We start from the raw sequence: 15837 nt of genomic DNA, 5'->3' as shown, positions 1-15837 counted from the left end.
CACACAGTGTAGAAATGCAAGTGCGCCGCGCCTGACTATTGTTCTGGTTATTCTCCCGTAGAATCATGGGAATCTTCATCGCCCTGAGTTTGTTCCTCTCCATTCTGGTCACCGTCACCCTCCTCCTCTCATACTTGAAGCAGACGAAGATGGCAAACCAGCTTCCCCCAGGACCCACTCCACTGCCCCTGCTGGGAAATCCCAGTTATGTGACCAAGGAGGGAGCTTGTAAATATTATCCTGAGGTAGGTACTACTGACCGTAATTACTGCACTGAGGTAGGTACTACTGACTGTAATTACTGCACTGAGGTAGGTAATTAATGTGAATACTACCCTGTGGTAGGTACTACAGACTGTAAATACCGCAGGTAGATAACACTTTAAATTCTGCACCGAGGTAGGTAATACTGAAGGTATATATTATCCTGAGGTAGGTAATACTGACCTGAGGTAGGTAATACTGAAGGTATATATTATCCTGAGGTAGGTAATACTGACCTGAGGTAGGTAATACTGAAGGTATATATTATCCTGAGGTAGGTAATACTGACCTGAGGTAGGTAATACTGAAGGTATATATTATCCTGAGGTAGGTAATACTGACCTGAGGTAGGTAATACTGAAGGTATATATTATCCTGAGGTAGGTAATACTGACCTGAGGTAGGTAATACTGAAGGTATATATTATCCTGAGGTAGGTAATACTGACCTGAGGTAGGTAATACTGAAGGTATATATTATCCTGAGGTAGGTAATACTGACCTGAGGTAGGTAATACTGAAGGTATATATTATCCTGAGGTAGGTAATACTGACCTGAGGTGGGTACTACTGACTGTAAATACCAACTTGAGGTAGTTACTACTCAATGTAAATACTAAACACTCGAAAAACCGGTTGCACCAGATACGAAGCATCAAAAGATTCTTGGAAAATTCCTCACTGGAAATCTTCCAGGGTTCTGATAGTGGTAGAAATATGTAATAAAACAGAAAATAACCAATAATTGTACAGATGGTCCGATATTAGGTGTAGAACACACAACAAGTATATATGGACTCTCACTCACATTTGATAGAGCTATAGACCAGCTCTGAGTAAAACCGCATACAGCGGTACAATCCCCACTGATGGATGTGTATCTCTTAAAGGGATTCTCCAGTGCCAGGAAAACATATTCGTTTTCCTGGCACTGCAGGTACTAGCAGAGCCACTCTCCCTCCTACGCCTCCATCCCAAGTTGCTGAAGGGGCTAGAACCCCTTTAGTAACTTACCGGAGTCCGGCGCCGATGTCCCTTGGCGCTCGGTCAGGCTCTGCCTACTCTCCTACCCCGTTGACGTCAGCCGGCGGGGGAGACCTAATGCGCATGTGCACGTGCATTAGACCTCCCCATAGGAAAGCATTATTCAATGCTTTTCTACTGGGATTTCGGCGATGCTGGAGGTCCTCAAATAGCATGAGGACGTCCAGCATCGCTAAAAACACTTTTCATGTTCTATGAACACGGAAATCCCTCTAGTGACTGCCTAGTAGACAGCCACTAGAGGAGGACTTAACCCTGCAATGTAAATATTGCAGTTTATGAAAACTGCCATAATTACACTTGCAGGGTTAAGGGAAGTGTGAGTTGGCACCCAGACCGCTCCAATGGGCAGAAGTGGTCTGGGTGCCTGGAGTGTCCCTTTAAGGGTTATTTTTTTTTCAGTATCCAGATTACTTTAACCCCTTAAGGACACATGACATGTGTGACATGTCATGATTCCCTTTTAGTCCAGAAGTTTGGTCCTTAAGGGGTTAAGGCATAAAATACAAAGGCAAACAATAGTGCTTACTGTGATAAAATCAGATACAAATAAAATAACAATGGTAATTTACTCACATTTGCTAGAGCAGTAACACTGCTTAAATAATAGAGCTTGGGTGGTATGATCCCGACCAGGATTATGATGTGAAGTCAGTTTTCCAGAAGTTAATCCTTGCCAGGGAATAGGTAGAAAGTAGAATAAATTCGTCAGCAGTATGACTGTGCCAGGAATAAGAGATGGTTAAAAAATAATATATAAACACATAAAAAGTGTAATAAATGGCCTGACACACTACTTTGGGTGAAAGCCAAATAAACTTAAATGCTAAAAAACAGTAAAAAAAAAAAAAAAACACAGAAATTTTGTTAAAAATAAATTCATTGTAAATACTCCCTTGACTTTGCAAGTCTGAGTGTAAATACTACATGAGTTGACCCATGCTGACTAAATATTACCTGAGCTGACTATAATCCTACTCTAAAGTAGGTAATATTAATTTAAATTAATAATTGCTATGCTCAGTTAATACTTTCTGTAAATCTGACATCAGTAATGCTGAGCGTAAATACTACCTAGAGGTAAGTAATGACTGTAGTGACTGAGCTGAATATCACTGCATGAAAATGTAACCCGGGGGTGGATGATGGTGCCTGTTTATACCATCCGGGGCTGGATGATGGTGCCTGTTAATACCACCCGGGGCTGGATGATGGTGCCTGTTAATACCACCCGGGGGTGGATGATGGTGCCTGTTTATACCATCCGGGGCTGGATGATGGTGCCTGTTAATACCACCTGGGGGTGGATGATGGTGCCTGTTACTACCACCCGGGGGTAGATGATGGTGCCTGTTAATACCACCAGGGGGTGGATGATGGTGCCTGTTAATACCACCCGAGGGTAGATGATGGTGCCTGTTAATACCACCCGGGGGAAGATGATGGTGCCTGTTAATACCACCCGGGGGTGGATGATGGTGCCTGTTAATACCACCCGGGGGTAGATGATGGTGCCTGTTAATACCACCCGGGGGTTGATGATGGTGCCTGTTTATACCACCTGGGGGTTGATGATGGTGCCTGTTAATACCACCCGGGGGTGGATGATGGTGCCTGTTAATACCACCCGGGGGTGGATGATGGTGCCTGTTAATACCACCCGGGGGTGGATGATGGTGCCTGTTTATACCACCCGGGGGTAGATGATGGTGCCTGTTAATACCACCCGGGGGTTGATGATGGTGCCTGTTTATACCACCTGGGGGTTGATGATGGTGCCTGTTAATACCACCCGGGGGTGGATGATGGTGCCTGTTTATACCACCGGGGGGTAGATGATGGTGCCTGCTAATGCCACCCGGGGGTGGATGATGGTGCCTGTTAATGCCACCCAGGGGTAGATAATACGGTTTGTATTTACTACCCTGGAATCCGTGATGGATTTGCCATTAGACATAGTAGGTATCTGCCTATAAGCTCTTGTCATGAAGGGTGCATGTGTTTTTAGGACTTATAATGCAAATGTTTGAGTTACAGGCACTTCTATTTAGTGTTAAACTGCTTTTAATGTTTTAATGGAGAACAAGAGATCCCAGCAGCCCATCCCCTACATGCTGGTTGGAATAATGAGGAAACATCAGCCTGAGCAGCAATAGGCGGCTGTGATTGGCTGGAAGTGTGAGCTGACTACACTCAGCCTTGCACAGTGCCCATTGCTGGTATGAATTGGTATGAATAGAAGGAAGTGTATAATCTCTGGCTTCGCTGCACCTCCACTGAGGCTGGGAGTGACAATTCAATCTCCTTCAGTGTTAAACTGCTCAGAAATGGTTTAACATTTGTAGCAGAGAGCTGATTTCCCACAGCTTAACTCCACTAGTATATTAAAAGAATACATGAACAAGTAATAAATCCAAGAGAGTATCCAGCACAATCAGCAATAAAATCCAATAGTATCCCATCACCTTTCCCAATCACTGGATGACACACAGTATCAGGAGTAGAACTGAAGTTGAATGGCAACATTCCTGCTTTTATGAGATTCTCCCATGCAAGGGAGGGACTCACCATAATTAGTACAGTAACCAATCCCATAGACGTTACCTTCCACACATCTCCTCCCCTTAGATTAACAGTTAACATAATTATACAGTGCATACTTTTCCCCACTTCTTAGATGTACCCCAAATATGTGAGACACACCTTTAAATATGGTACCCCCGGTATCCCTGATCTGGGTGAGGAACATATCCAAAAATCACCCAGATCAGACCAGGGGTTCGGGAGTTATGAGAAGGTAACGATATGACCGACCGCATGGGTAAAGTAGCCGGAAATAGTTCCATGAGATCTAACCCTGCGGTCGGTCTCTGTTCGTGCCTCAAAAGTCCCGAAAGGCTATGCCATCCATAGTTAAGTTGGTAACCGGATTAATCCCCTAGTTCGTGGGATTCATCCTACCGAACGACGGGCCGTTCGTGCGTTTCCCTCGGTACTTTCTGAAGCCCTGGAGGTCTTAGCAGTGTTCGGTTAGTCGAGTGTCCGTTTTGAGTTCCAGACACTCGACGACCAAACACCGCTGTTCGCGGATTTAAGATGGCCGCCGCCACGTGTTCGGCTGCCGAAATGGCGGCCACCCAGGGAATATAGCAGAGTGTTCGTGTGCTCAAGGGAATGTAACAAGCAATCAGGGAGGTAAATTACATCCATTTTTCACACCAGGATAGTCCGGTGGTTCGGTAGTTTAGTTCGTATGGTGAATATAGCCGTTCACATGCAAACTGGTATATCTTTATACCGAACAAAGTATGGCCACAAATAGTTGTATGTAATTCTGTATAATCCAGGCACAGGGAAAACTCTTAAGTGCCAACAATAAAAGGGGATAGATTGGACAGCCAAAGGGGTTCTGCAACAACTTTGAATGGAGGGACAGCGCCAGTGCCATTAACCTATTAAATAAAAGTGAAATATAAAATGGTGAGAGCACTCTAAAATATTTAAAATCACCAATACTTCATAGGGCTTATTCCTAAAAGAATGAGATAAAAGACCATAGGGTAATACAGTAAAACACTAATATTAAAACACCTTTTTTATGGTCAAACTCACATTTGTCTGAGTCACTCAAAAGCTGACTCAGACTAAACAGCGGAGAAGAGCATCTGTGTTGGTGGATGTCTGTTAAAATTCAGGATACTTCCTGTAGTGCCAAACGATAACCACTCCAAAAGACCCAGGATCACTTTAAAGATGATTTATTTACACTAAGATAACAAATTCAATAAAAACAGGATAAGTCCACCAAGAATATCGCCACCTGACGCGTTTCGGCGTTATAGCCTTCTTCAGAAGCGGTGATTCTGCTCTTCTCCATTCCGTTGCTTTTAAATCTAAAATTTTGGCGCCGTTTCTTCTCCCCTCCGGTAAAGGCTTCCGCATTCGTCATCGGTACTCGACAGACCTATTCGGCGCATACGTTTAGCATCCTTGCGCCATGACGTCGGGATGTAATAGTAGTCCCAGGGGTTGCCGGCGGCCATCTTTCAAAGTCCGTTTCTAATACTGTTTGCCAGGACCTTTCGTTCAAAAGTTCTTTTGGCAACAAACTCAATAATAAAGCATATATTCACACATATACTAGCGTAAATAAGCAGGTTAATTTGAATTACTTCTCTCTATATCAGTGAATAAAATAATTAGACTACACAGGTAAAATTATATATAATACATATTGATACCATTGTAACTATTAAATAAGATGACATTGTTATAGCACCTACAGTGTCCCTTTAACACTGATCCTGTCACCTTAAGGGGTGAAATAATTTTAAGCATTAAAGCATTTTTTTTTTCAAGATCTCTTAAAGGAACACTATAGTCACCTAAATTACTTTAGCTAAATAAAGCAGTTTTAGTGTATAGATCATTCCCCTGCAATGTCACTGCTCAATTCACTGTCATTTAGGAGTTAAATCACTTTGTTTCTGTTTATGCAGCCCTAGCCACACCTCCCCTGGCTATGGCTGACAGAGCCTGCATGAAAAAAAAAAACTGGTTTCACTTTCAAACAGATGTAATTTACCTTAAATAATTGTATCTCAATCTCTAAATTGAACTTGGATCACATACAGGAGGCTCTTGCAGGGTCTAGCAAGCTATTAACATAGCAGGTGATAAGAAAATCTTAATTAAACAGAACTTGCAATAAATAAAGCCTAAATAGGGCTCTCTTTACAGGAAGTGTTTATGGAAGGCTGTGCAAGTCACATGCAGGGAGGTGTGACTAGGGTTCATAAACAAAGGGATTTAACTCCTAAATGGCAGACCATTGAGCAGTGAGGCTGCAGGGGCATGTTCTATACACCAAAACTGCTTCATTAAGCTAAAGTTGTTCAGGTTACTATAGTGTCCCTTTAAGGGGCATCCCTGCTGGGGGTACAGTGGAGGGTAGGTGTACTTACCTGAAGCAGTCCCCCACAGACTCCACCACTTTCTTTCTTCGACTCCTGGTTTATCCACCAGGGGCACATTGGTTTGGGGGTCTCCATAAACAAAGTCTTGCGGCTGGTGAGAAGCAGTCTGATCACCACAGCCATTGTTGGAGATGGGTTGGGAAACTGTCAAAGCTTGATAGCAGAAGCTTCACTTTTTATCACGTTTTGTCAACCTTCGGCTTTATCATTAGACAAAGTAATCCACACTTTGTCCTGTATCTTTTTTCAATGAAACTCCAACACCGTGAATGTATTTCATAAAAATTCTATCACTAAAAATATTTGAGTTGACGGACGCTTAAAAAAAGTTATCTATGGATGGGGGCGGAGCCAGCGCTTAACCTGAACGGTCGCACACTCACAGCGCTCCGACAAGCAGGAACCCTAAAGCCCCAAATTCAGCCCGAACTGGCAGCCAACGGCACTGCAAAAAGCCCGACGACACCCCAATACTAATGGGGAAGAAAGCTAAAAAACTGAGACCTGATTGGCCCAGGCAATCTGCCGATATAGGCGATCTTTTGAGACGGCCGCATGGCGAGGCGGGACCTAAGATGGCGGCCGACATCGAAGACTACTCCGACAGCTCAGAAGACACTGCGCTGCACTACTCGGAGACTCTGGGATTTTGAGGGCCGGCAAAGCCAGCACAGCCGCCAATGGATCACCTGATCACTACAGAAATACTCACAGCTCTCCTCTCGGACCTATGCCAGTCGCTGTCCGCGGAGATATCCCATGTAAGGGGAGATGTCAGAGAGTTCACAGCCCGCCTCACCACTGTAGAACATCTCACTCAAACGCACACAGCACAGGTGCTTGACCTACAGACACAGGTGAGAGACCTCACCATGGCCCACACTGCAATGTCCCACCAAATAGCTGCCATGGAAGATAAACGCAGGTGGAAACTTATCAAAATCCGCGGCATTTCTGACTGTGTCCTCAGCTGAAATGCCCCATCTCCTCCGCGGGCTATTTTCAACCCTGCTGCCCCCCAGACAAGCGAAGGGGATACAGTTGGACGGCATGTTCCGCCTACCCAAACCACCACAACTCACAGGCGCCCCAACAGGCAATCTCCTGATCAAACTCCAAAACGGGCAAGATAAAGCAGCACTTATGAGTGCCATCAAGGGGAAGACTCCACTCAGCTTTGAGGGCATGGACATAGCATTTTATTCCGACCTGTCACGCACTACCCTGCGATGGTGACAAACCCTCCGACCACTGACAACGCTACTAATGGCCAGCGGAGTGACATACTGCTGGGGACCGGCACATGTGCTTATCATACAGCATCAGGGCACTGAACAACGGGTCAAGGACATAGCAGAGATGGACACTGTGGTGGCCAACCTAGGACTTGCAACCCCCCGAAAACAACGGCTTGGGACCCGGCCAATGTCGTCCCGTTTGTCCCGACCAGCGAGGGTGCATCCGGGAAAAAGACCTCATGAACCGCCGGCTACCGGCTACGTGTCTCATATGTTTCATATGTTATTATTTACCTTCCCTACCTATCTAACATGTTTAATACGTTTCGATTACATATTCAAAGGGCTCATGGGCACCCACTATAGACACCGGGAATAACCCGGGCAACTGGCTCCAATATACTACCTAAACCCCCAGCTCCAAACAGCTCCCAGCATATCTCAGCCTCACTACACGGAGCTGGCTTTCAAGCCATACAGACACCACATTGAAACCCTCTATTTAAACTGACTTGTTTTGTTTCCTCGCCAGGTTTCGGTACGTTTCCCTTCTTTTTATTGTTTTTCTTTTCTCTTGCAAGCCTATGCAAATCTGGGCCATATTCTCGTCCCCACTACATACACAGTAACTGACCACACCAGTTGGCCTACTCAAGTTGTTTCCCCACACCTTAACAGCTTAGGTACATCTGTCCCAACTAAAGAAAGCAGGCCAGGCAAAAGCCGCACCTTAAGGCACACAAGGGACGCTCACTAGGCCCAATACCACTGGCGTACGGTATTAACCACTGTACCTTGCCTCTGGAAGAAAGCCACTGTCCACACGGAAACTAATCTGCTTTTAAGATAATGAGCTGTTGTTATACACTAAGTTTTTTCATGTTCTCATTTTAAAAAATGTGCAGTAACTCTAAATGCCATACTGATGTTTTCAACTGTTACAATGGAGCTTGATATGGCTGTCGTGGCTAATCAAGTATGATGTAATGCTCGCACAACAAAAATAAAGAATAAAAAAAAAGTTATCTATAACACGCTTATCACAAATATTTTATTTCATAATGAAAATTCCAGGTTATTCAAACAATATTTATTATATAATTATTTTTATATATGTTTGCAGTGAAGCTAATAAAGTACAGCTTTTGTGATTTATAGACAAGCCTCCACTACTATAGCAGCTTTATAACCATGCTCTCTCTATATGGACCTGTTCGCAGCTCAGTAAGAAATATGGCCCAGTGTTCACTGTATGGAGGATGACAGAGCCCATTGTGGTTCTCTGTGGGTACGAGGTGGTAAAGGATGCCCTGGTGAATCATGGTGATCAATTCAGTCAGCGCCCCAAATACCCAACAATAGACATTTACAGCAAAGGATACGGTAAGTATAACACACATTTTCTATCTGCAATGTAATAAAACCAGCTCTGCCCCCCTCCCCCTCAAACAGTCACAATATTGGTATCCTGCCATCCTCCTGATTTAGTTTCCTGGTGTCCTCAGATGCAGGACATGGGGCCGAATAGCTTGACCGCATCATTACATGTGCATGGCACTAAGACCCTGCAGAGAGTGTTTCAGCAGCATTAAGGTCCTGGGGGCTGGCAAGCCTGGCCCTTTCAGTGGGCAGGCATGCCCTTTTTCTAGGTGGACTGCCCCTTTTTCCAGATGCCCACCCATTTTGAGCATCACCAAGAACTCTAATCACTGGCCCTCCTCTGACCTGTCCACCCTGTCATGAACCTATACAGTATGTAAAACTCAAACTGAAAGAGTAATGATTTATCCCCTGAAGGACCACATCTATAATCTATTAAGGAACCCAATCTAGTTCCCGAAGAAGCAGCGGTAGTATGAAACATCTGGCTTATTTTGCATTTGCAGCTATATGCAGACGTACGTTCGTTAAAGGAGAGGGACATTCCATTTTGAGTTGGGGTCTTTAAAGGCTGGTTTGTTATGACCGAATTCCATAATTGGTAGGATTAATCTGATTGTAAATCCTTTTGAAAAAGTACATCTCTTTAATAAGCCAAAACAGAATCATTGAGAACATGAATATAGTTAGCTTGTGATTGGCCCTGCTTGGTCTGATATCCGCTTTAGCTCACCTTTTCTGTTACAGAGAAAGCCTATCTACCTTATATCAGTGGTAGGCAAACAGTGGCACTCTGGGTGTTCCAGACTACATCTCTAATAATGGTCTTACAACCATAATGCTGGCACTGCATCACGGGAGAATATCTGCAGTGCCAAAAGCTGCCTACCCCTGCCTTATACTCTTCCAAGTAATACCAAGGGTAATCCAGAAACATAATACTGGCAGGTACCCCTAGAACGAGGTAACAGCAACTCCAAATAATCATTTTGCCCTTCCTTTGCAGCATCTGTGAGGTTATGGCTGCTGCGAATTGGAGTAATAAAAAAAAGGGATAAATGTCTGTAATACAGTAAGTGTCACGAACGCACCCTACTTCAAGGGTGTGCATGACGTAGTTGTGGTGGTGAAAGGGTTAATGTTCACTATTTGTCTGCACTAGACTGGAAATGATGACAAAATCCCCCTTAACACCACCCACACTTAAACATAATAATATAACTATTACTATTTTAACGCTGCCATCACCAAGACAATTTATAAATGGGGTGCCTTGGCAAATTAATCTCTTCAGGTAGCATGATTCTTTTACCAGACAAAACTTAATAAAGGAATATTTATTATGAGCAAAATGTCGCGGTGCACTAATCACTTACTCAGCTCTTCAAAATATATACTTTTGCCGCAGGGGGTCTCTGCTAGGAACGTTGGTGACTCACTTAGAATCAGATTCTGGCTCCAAGTAAGTACTCTGCCACTTCAGTCTCATTTGAGATATACCATGTGGATTACCACGCCTCACCCAGCGGTGGAGTTAAGGCGTATCTATAGAGACACTAGGTGACCACCCCCATCAATCCAAATTCAAACATCTGGCTCTATCTTTTCTTATGTACCTGCCACAGAAATAATAATTGCATCTGTGAATTTATTATTTTCCCATTCTATAGAGATGTTTCATGCCGTACTTGCGACCCAATATGGCGGACATAACAATTCCTTCCCCTATGGTGAAGTTAGCCCACTCATGTTTGGGCTTGTTTAGAAAATGGCACTTGTCACATTCCAAATATAACAAAAATTAGGCTTAATTATTATTATGTGGGGTAAATATTAATGTTTTTTCCTTCCTTTGCATATGATACTGGAACAAGGCTCATCAATTAAAAGGTACAGCCAAATGGCTGAAGCCAGCTAGACATTCAGGCTTTTAAAAGTGTAGGATCTCACACCCTGCAGAGCATCGATTAATTCACATCCATATGGTAAAATCCTTTTCACATTCTTATGCCATTCACACTACCCCTTCTGTCATCTGACCTCTGTGGGGGACCCAGCTTCAATAGATGTAACCCCTTTTGACCTTGACAATACCATCTCTGCCAGGCCAACAGGTCCTTAATGTACTACACAAATTGCATTAAAGGACAATATTCCATAGTGTAATAATAAATTATGCACCCTTGCCGTGACAGTAAGTGCCCAGAGGCAGCAGGAGATCGTCTGGGTTAGAGTAGGTCACAGGGGTTGATATCTCCCAGGATCCCAGACACTAAGGGACAATTTGCAGTCAGTCCTACAACAATCCCAATAACACCAGTTCGTTCTTTATGTAGAAATGAGATTCTCTCCAGTGGGTGGTTTCTGCTTCTCAGGAGCCAGCTAATCTTGTTACCTTTCCAAACCTGGACTGAGACCGGGCTATTCACAAAAGTGGGAAATCAAAGTCAATTCCAAATCTAATAAAGTAATCAGACTGGAAGCACAGCTCTTTTTATTGTGTTGTTTGTCCTTAAATTTGAGATTTACTGTGAATTCAGTTTGTTTGCTGTTTGGTGCTTTTATTTCTGTGATGACTTTTTTTTTTTTAAATCCCCCGTTCTCCTTAGCGTTCAGCAGTGAGTGCAAACACTGGCGCCAAATGCGTCGCTTTTTGTTAGGTGCACTGAGGAATTTCGGTATGGGGAAAAAAACCATGGAGGACGAGATTCATGTGGAGCTGCGTGATCTGATTTCGGCCATATCCCAAACTGGAGGTGAGATGGTTGTTCTATAAAATTATTAATGGGGCTGATTTAACACGTGGGATATACACAGAGATATACCGCTCTGTAAGAGGGTACAGTGTCGTGCTATTTGGGGTGCAGCTTTTACCTGTAACTATCACTCATATTAATGATTATTTTATGTATTATTGCTCTGCTCATATAGTTTTTTTCTTAAACATTATAGAAACATAGTATGTGACGGCACATAAGAACCATTCGGCCCATCTAGTCTGCCCACTTTTCTAAATACTTTCATTAGTCCCTGGCCTTATCTTATAGTTAGGATAGCATTATGCCTATCCCACGCATGCTTAAACTCCCTCACTGTGTTAACCTCTACCACTTCAGCTGGAAGGCTATTCCATGTGTCCACTACCCTCTCACATCGAACAGTAGCAAGGATGCAACCTAGCAGGAGACACCAAATTAAACTACAAATTAATGTGAATAAACTTACAATATTTTTTTAATTTATTTGTAGTTTACATTTAAAACCATTTTCTTTATTAGCCAGCATGTTCTGTTTTCCAAGTCACTCAGTGTCCCTTCTACTGGGAGAATTAGTGGGCTGTGTGAACACTGTGCTCAGCTTTATATAATATAATGGTGTCTTCGAAAGCCTGGCTTGCTCCCTTGTCGTTTTAGTTGCTATGTTCTCTGGTTTCCTCTGATTTCCAGTCTCCATTTTGGATTTTTCTGTGTGTTCGCAATTTGTTAGTTCTGGAATAATACGTTACTTTTACCCATACATAACAGCACATAACTCCTGATCCTGAGTTCATTAACACCTTAACGCCGTTAGGGCGGCATAGTATGCCCTAACAATTGTAAGCTCCCTGGCCGCAATTTACTTACATGGACCGGCGATCCATTGCCTCTCGAAACAGGCAGCCCCCCGCGTCCTTTCTGGCTCCCTGGACGTGGCCACAAAGCCGTCTATGAGACTGTCTGAGTGTTCAGACAGTCCGCCTAGTGCCTAAAAAGTAGACAAAAATATATATATATATATATTAGTTAATGAAAACATCTGATTAGCATATTATACATATATAATTTAATAATACGTGTATTATTCATGACCTCTTTATGTATATTACAAAATATACATAAAATAAAAATACAAACAAAAAATGTAATGTCATAAGCGTATCTTGATATTTTATTCCCAACCCATCTCTAGCCACGGCTGTGGTGATAAGACTGCTTCTCACCGGCCACAAGACTTTGTTTATGGAGGCCCTGTGTATAAAGTGTGTGTGTGTGTGTATATATGCCATTCCCTCATATCCTTAAATTTAAATTCCCTTTCATCTGCTTTTTCCTTGATTTTGTTTTTAACACTTCAATGCCTCCCCACCCACAATCAGTCTTATCTAACCCCAGATTATCTCCTTTATAGCCTGGGCCCCATACAATATTGAAAACCGCTACACCCAGGACTCACAGCACACAACCCTGCAGGACTTGCCAAACCAAAAAGCTTTTTCACGGGCGAAACGCGTCAAATGGGACTTATTCTTTTATTTTGTATTCACTTTATTGTTAATATATCCTTCTTAATAAATAGTTACTTTTTCCTAGTACTACTTATTTTTGGCTTGATTCCTGACACCATCTACATCCTTAGGTGGGGATTATACCACCCATGCTGTTTTAACTAGAGCAAGTCTTGCTCTAAAGAATGGAAGTACATTTCTTCTTTTCATCTATTTTATATAGCAGTACTTACTGCACCATTGGAGTTTCTTTTGTTCTTTCTACCGCTTATATATACCATTGGCACCTGGAGGACCAACAACATTTCAACCACCATACATCCTTAGACGGGGAGTGTACCGTCCATGCACTATAAGCAGAGCTCTAATTAGCTCTAATATATGTGAGTGGTTTTCTTATAGCGACTACTTATATCATTTAAACCGTATCATATTGTATTGCACTATTATTTGTCTTACTACATTTCCTTGAAGGTTTATGTATGTATGAATTTTAAGGCGCAGTATACGCCACACTTTATTTTCGTTTATTCATCACACAAGGTTTTTGGGGATCCTTGTATTGTATACCGCAGCCTGTTTTTATAATATAGTGAGCGCCTATACCCCTTGTTTTTTACACATCCACGAGGGGCCTGCGCTTAAGACCCCTTCTCTAGATTGTAAGCTCTTTCAAGCAGGGTCCTTATGAACCTATTGCTCCTACAGTAATTGTCTCACTTACTGTTAAATTTCCCCCTTTATGACTGTAAAAACCATAAAATAGTCAGTCATAAGCTGGCGCTATATAAATGTCAATAATAACCCTAGAGCATATCCCCCTGAATAATGCCTTTTCAGGGGGATATGCTCTTTGGGAAACATCTTGATATTTGCATAAAAAGGGCAGTGTAAGGATGTAAAGCATTTCTTTCCCAAGAACATTGTCCTAAACTATCTTTTCCTCCAAAAAGACTGTCCTTTTACGATAAAGATATCAGGCGCTACAGAACTGGCAGAGTTCTCCAGAATGCAGCCATGGAAGAGAGGCCTCTCCTCTTCAAGAGGTAATTGTGACACATGTGGATCATGTAGACCAGGCTTCCCCAAACTCCGGCCCTCCAGATGTTGCTGAACTACAACTCCCAGGTAGGCTGAGAATCATGGGAATTGTAGTTCAGCAACATCCGGAGGGCCGGAGTTTGGGCAAGCCTGCTCTGTGAAAGCAATTCTGATGGGGCATTAGTCCAGTCCTTGGGAGTAGGAGCCAGACTTCTACATTTCTACAAGGTCTGGGCTCTGTATATTTCAGACAAATGGGTTCTGAAAATACTCAATTTTGGTTATTTCCTGGAATTTGCCACGATACCTCATCCATGATTTCTTCCTACCAGAATCCCACAAGTTCAGAAAAAGCTTTTCACTCTGTCACTTCATCCCCCCCAGCAGAAGGTGTAATCTGCACTATTCCCCCCAAAAAAAGTTTGGGGTATTATTCAAGACTCTTTCTTACTCCAAAGGATTCAGGAGAATGATGTGGATCTTCACAAGCTCAACAAGCTATTATCTGTGAGAAAATTCAAGATGGAATTAATCAGCTCCATTGTAAAGGTCATCTCTCCAGAAACTGGATGAGATCTTTAGACCTTCAAAATGCCTACTTCCATGTTCTGATTGCATTCACTCACCAAACATTTCTGAAGTTCGCAGTAGAACCTTTTAAAAAATAAAATAAAAAAATTGGTATCTCTCATTGCTTTTATCCGTCTAGAAGTGATCTCCATTTTCCATTAGCTAAAATATATTCTGGTTCTTTCAAACAACAATAATCTTCTTGTTTCTCACCAGGACAGTTCTTCAGCTGCTTCAGGAATTTGGATGGATCATAAACCTCAAAAAGTCAGCTTTCGCCATCCGAGATGATCTATCGAGAAGCAAGGTTTGACACAAACAGAGCTAGTTTCCCTGTCTATGGAAAGAACTCTAAGCATCCAACACAACGTTCTCCATCTTATAGTGGTCAAGTCAGTCACAGCCAGAGAGTTCATGAGCCTTTTGGGTAGCCTATCCTCAACAATAGGCCTTACAAGATTGTATCGGCCATCTCCCAGGCTTACCAGGTTTCTGAAGTGTCTATCCCATTGGGTCTTCATGCTCACTCCACGAGATCTGGCTTCCTTTTAGGCAGCTGTAGCCAATATTTCTCCTGACCGCATTTGTTCTGCAGCAAACCGGGTGTCCTTTAATACATTTATTCATTACTGGTTGGATTTTGCCAGAGCTTCTAGTTCTGCCTTTGGCAGAAGTGTTCTTTCTTTAGCTATATAATAGTTTATTTTCTTCCAAATGTTGGCTGGTTTCAATTTGTTTCCCTTCCTTATGTCTTTAGCTTGGGTATTACCCATCTGTAGTGCTGCCATGGATATATCAGGGAAAAGAGAAAATGTAATTCATACTTACCGATATTTTCTTTTCCAGGATATAGGCCATGGCAGCATTACGATCGCATCCTGCCTTTTATTTTGTTTGTGGCTTGGGACTAAAACTGAGGACTTAAAGGAGGGATTTGTTTGTTTAATTAGGTGTTCCTGTCCAATCGAGGAGTGGAAGGAGCTATACCTATCTGTAGTACTGCCATGGCCTACATCTGGAAAATGAAAATATTGAGTGTGAATAAAATTTTCTATTTTCTT

At 42.7% G+C, this 15837-nt stretch overlaps 1 protein-coding gene across 3 annotated transcripts in view; it reads left to right on the top strand.

Moving 5' to 3' along the window:
• LOC134608268 (cytochrome P450 2C6-like) overlaps nt 1-15837 on the top strand; it is a 110534-nt gene that overhangs the window by 20304 nt on the left and 74393 nt on the right. For 2 of the 3 annotated variants that reach the window (XM_063450958.1, XM_063450959.1), the window contains 3 exons: nt 62-245; nt 8742-8904; nt 11511-11657. In XM_063450958.1, the coding sequence (XP_063307028.1) occupies nt 66-245; nt 8742-8904; nt 11511-11657 (490 nt within the window). In that variant the 5' untranslated portion in view covers nt 62-65. Of the gene's footprint in view, nt 1-61; nt 246-796; nt 804-8741; nt 8905-11510; nt 11658-15837 lie in introns of those variants that run through there. The other variant, XM_063450960.1, reaches the window with a different exon arrangement.

Source organism: Pelobates fuscus, chromosome 4 (assembly GCF_036172605.1).
Source record: "Pelobates fuscus isolate aPelFus1 chromosome 4, aPelFus1.pri, whole genome shotgun sequence".
Lineage (NCBI taxonomy): Eukaryota > Metazoa > Chordata > Amphibia > Anura > Pelobatidae > Pelobates > Pelobates fuscus.
This window is presented reverse-complemented; position numbering and strand designations above follow the sequence as displayed.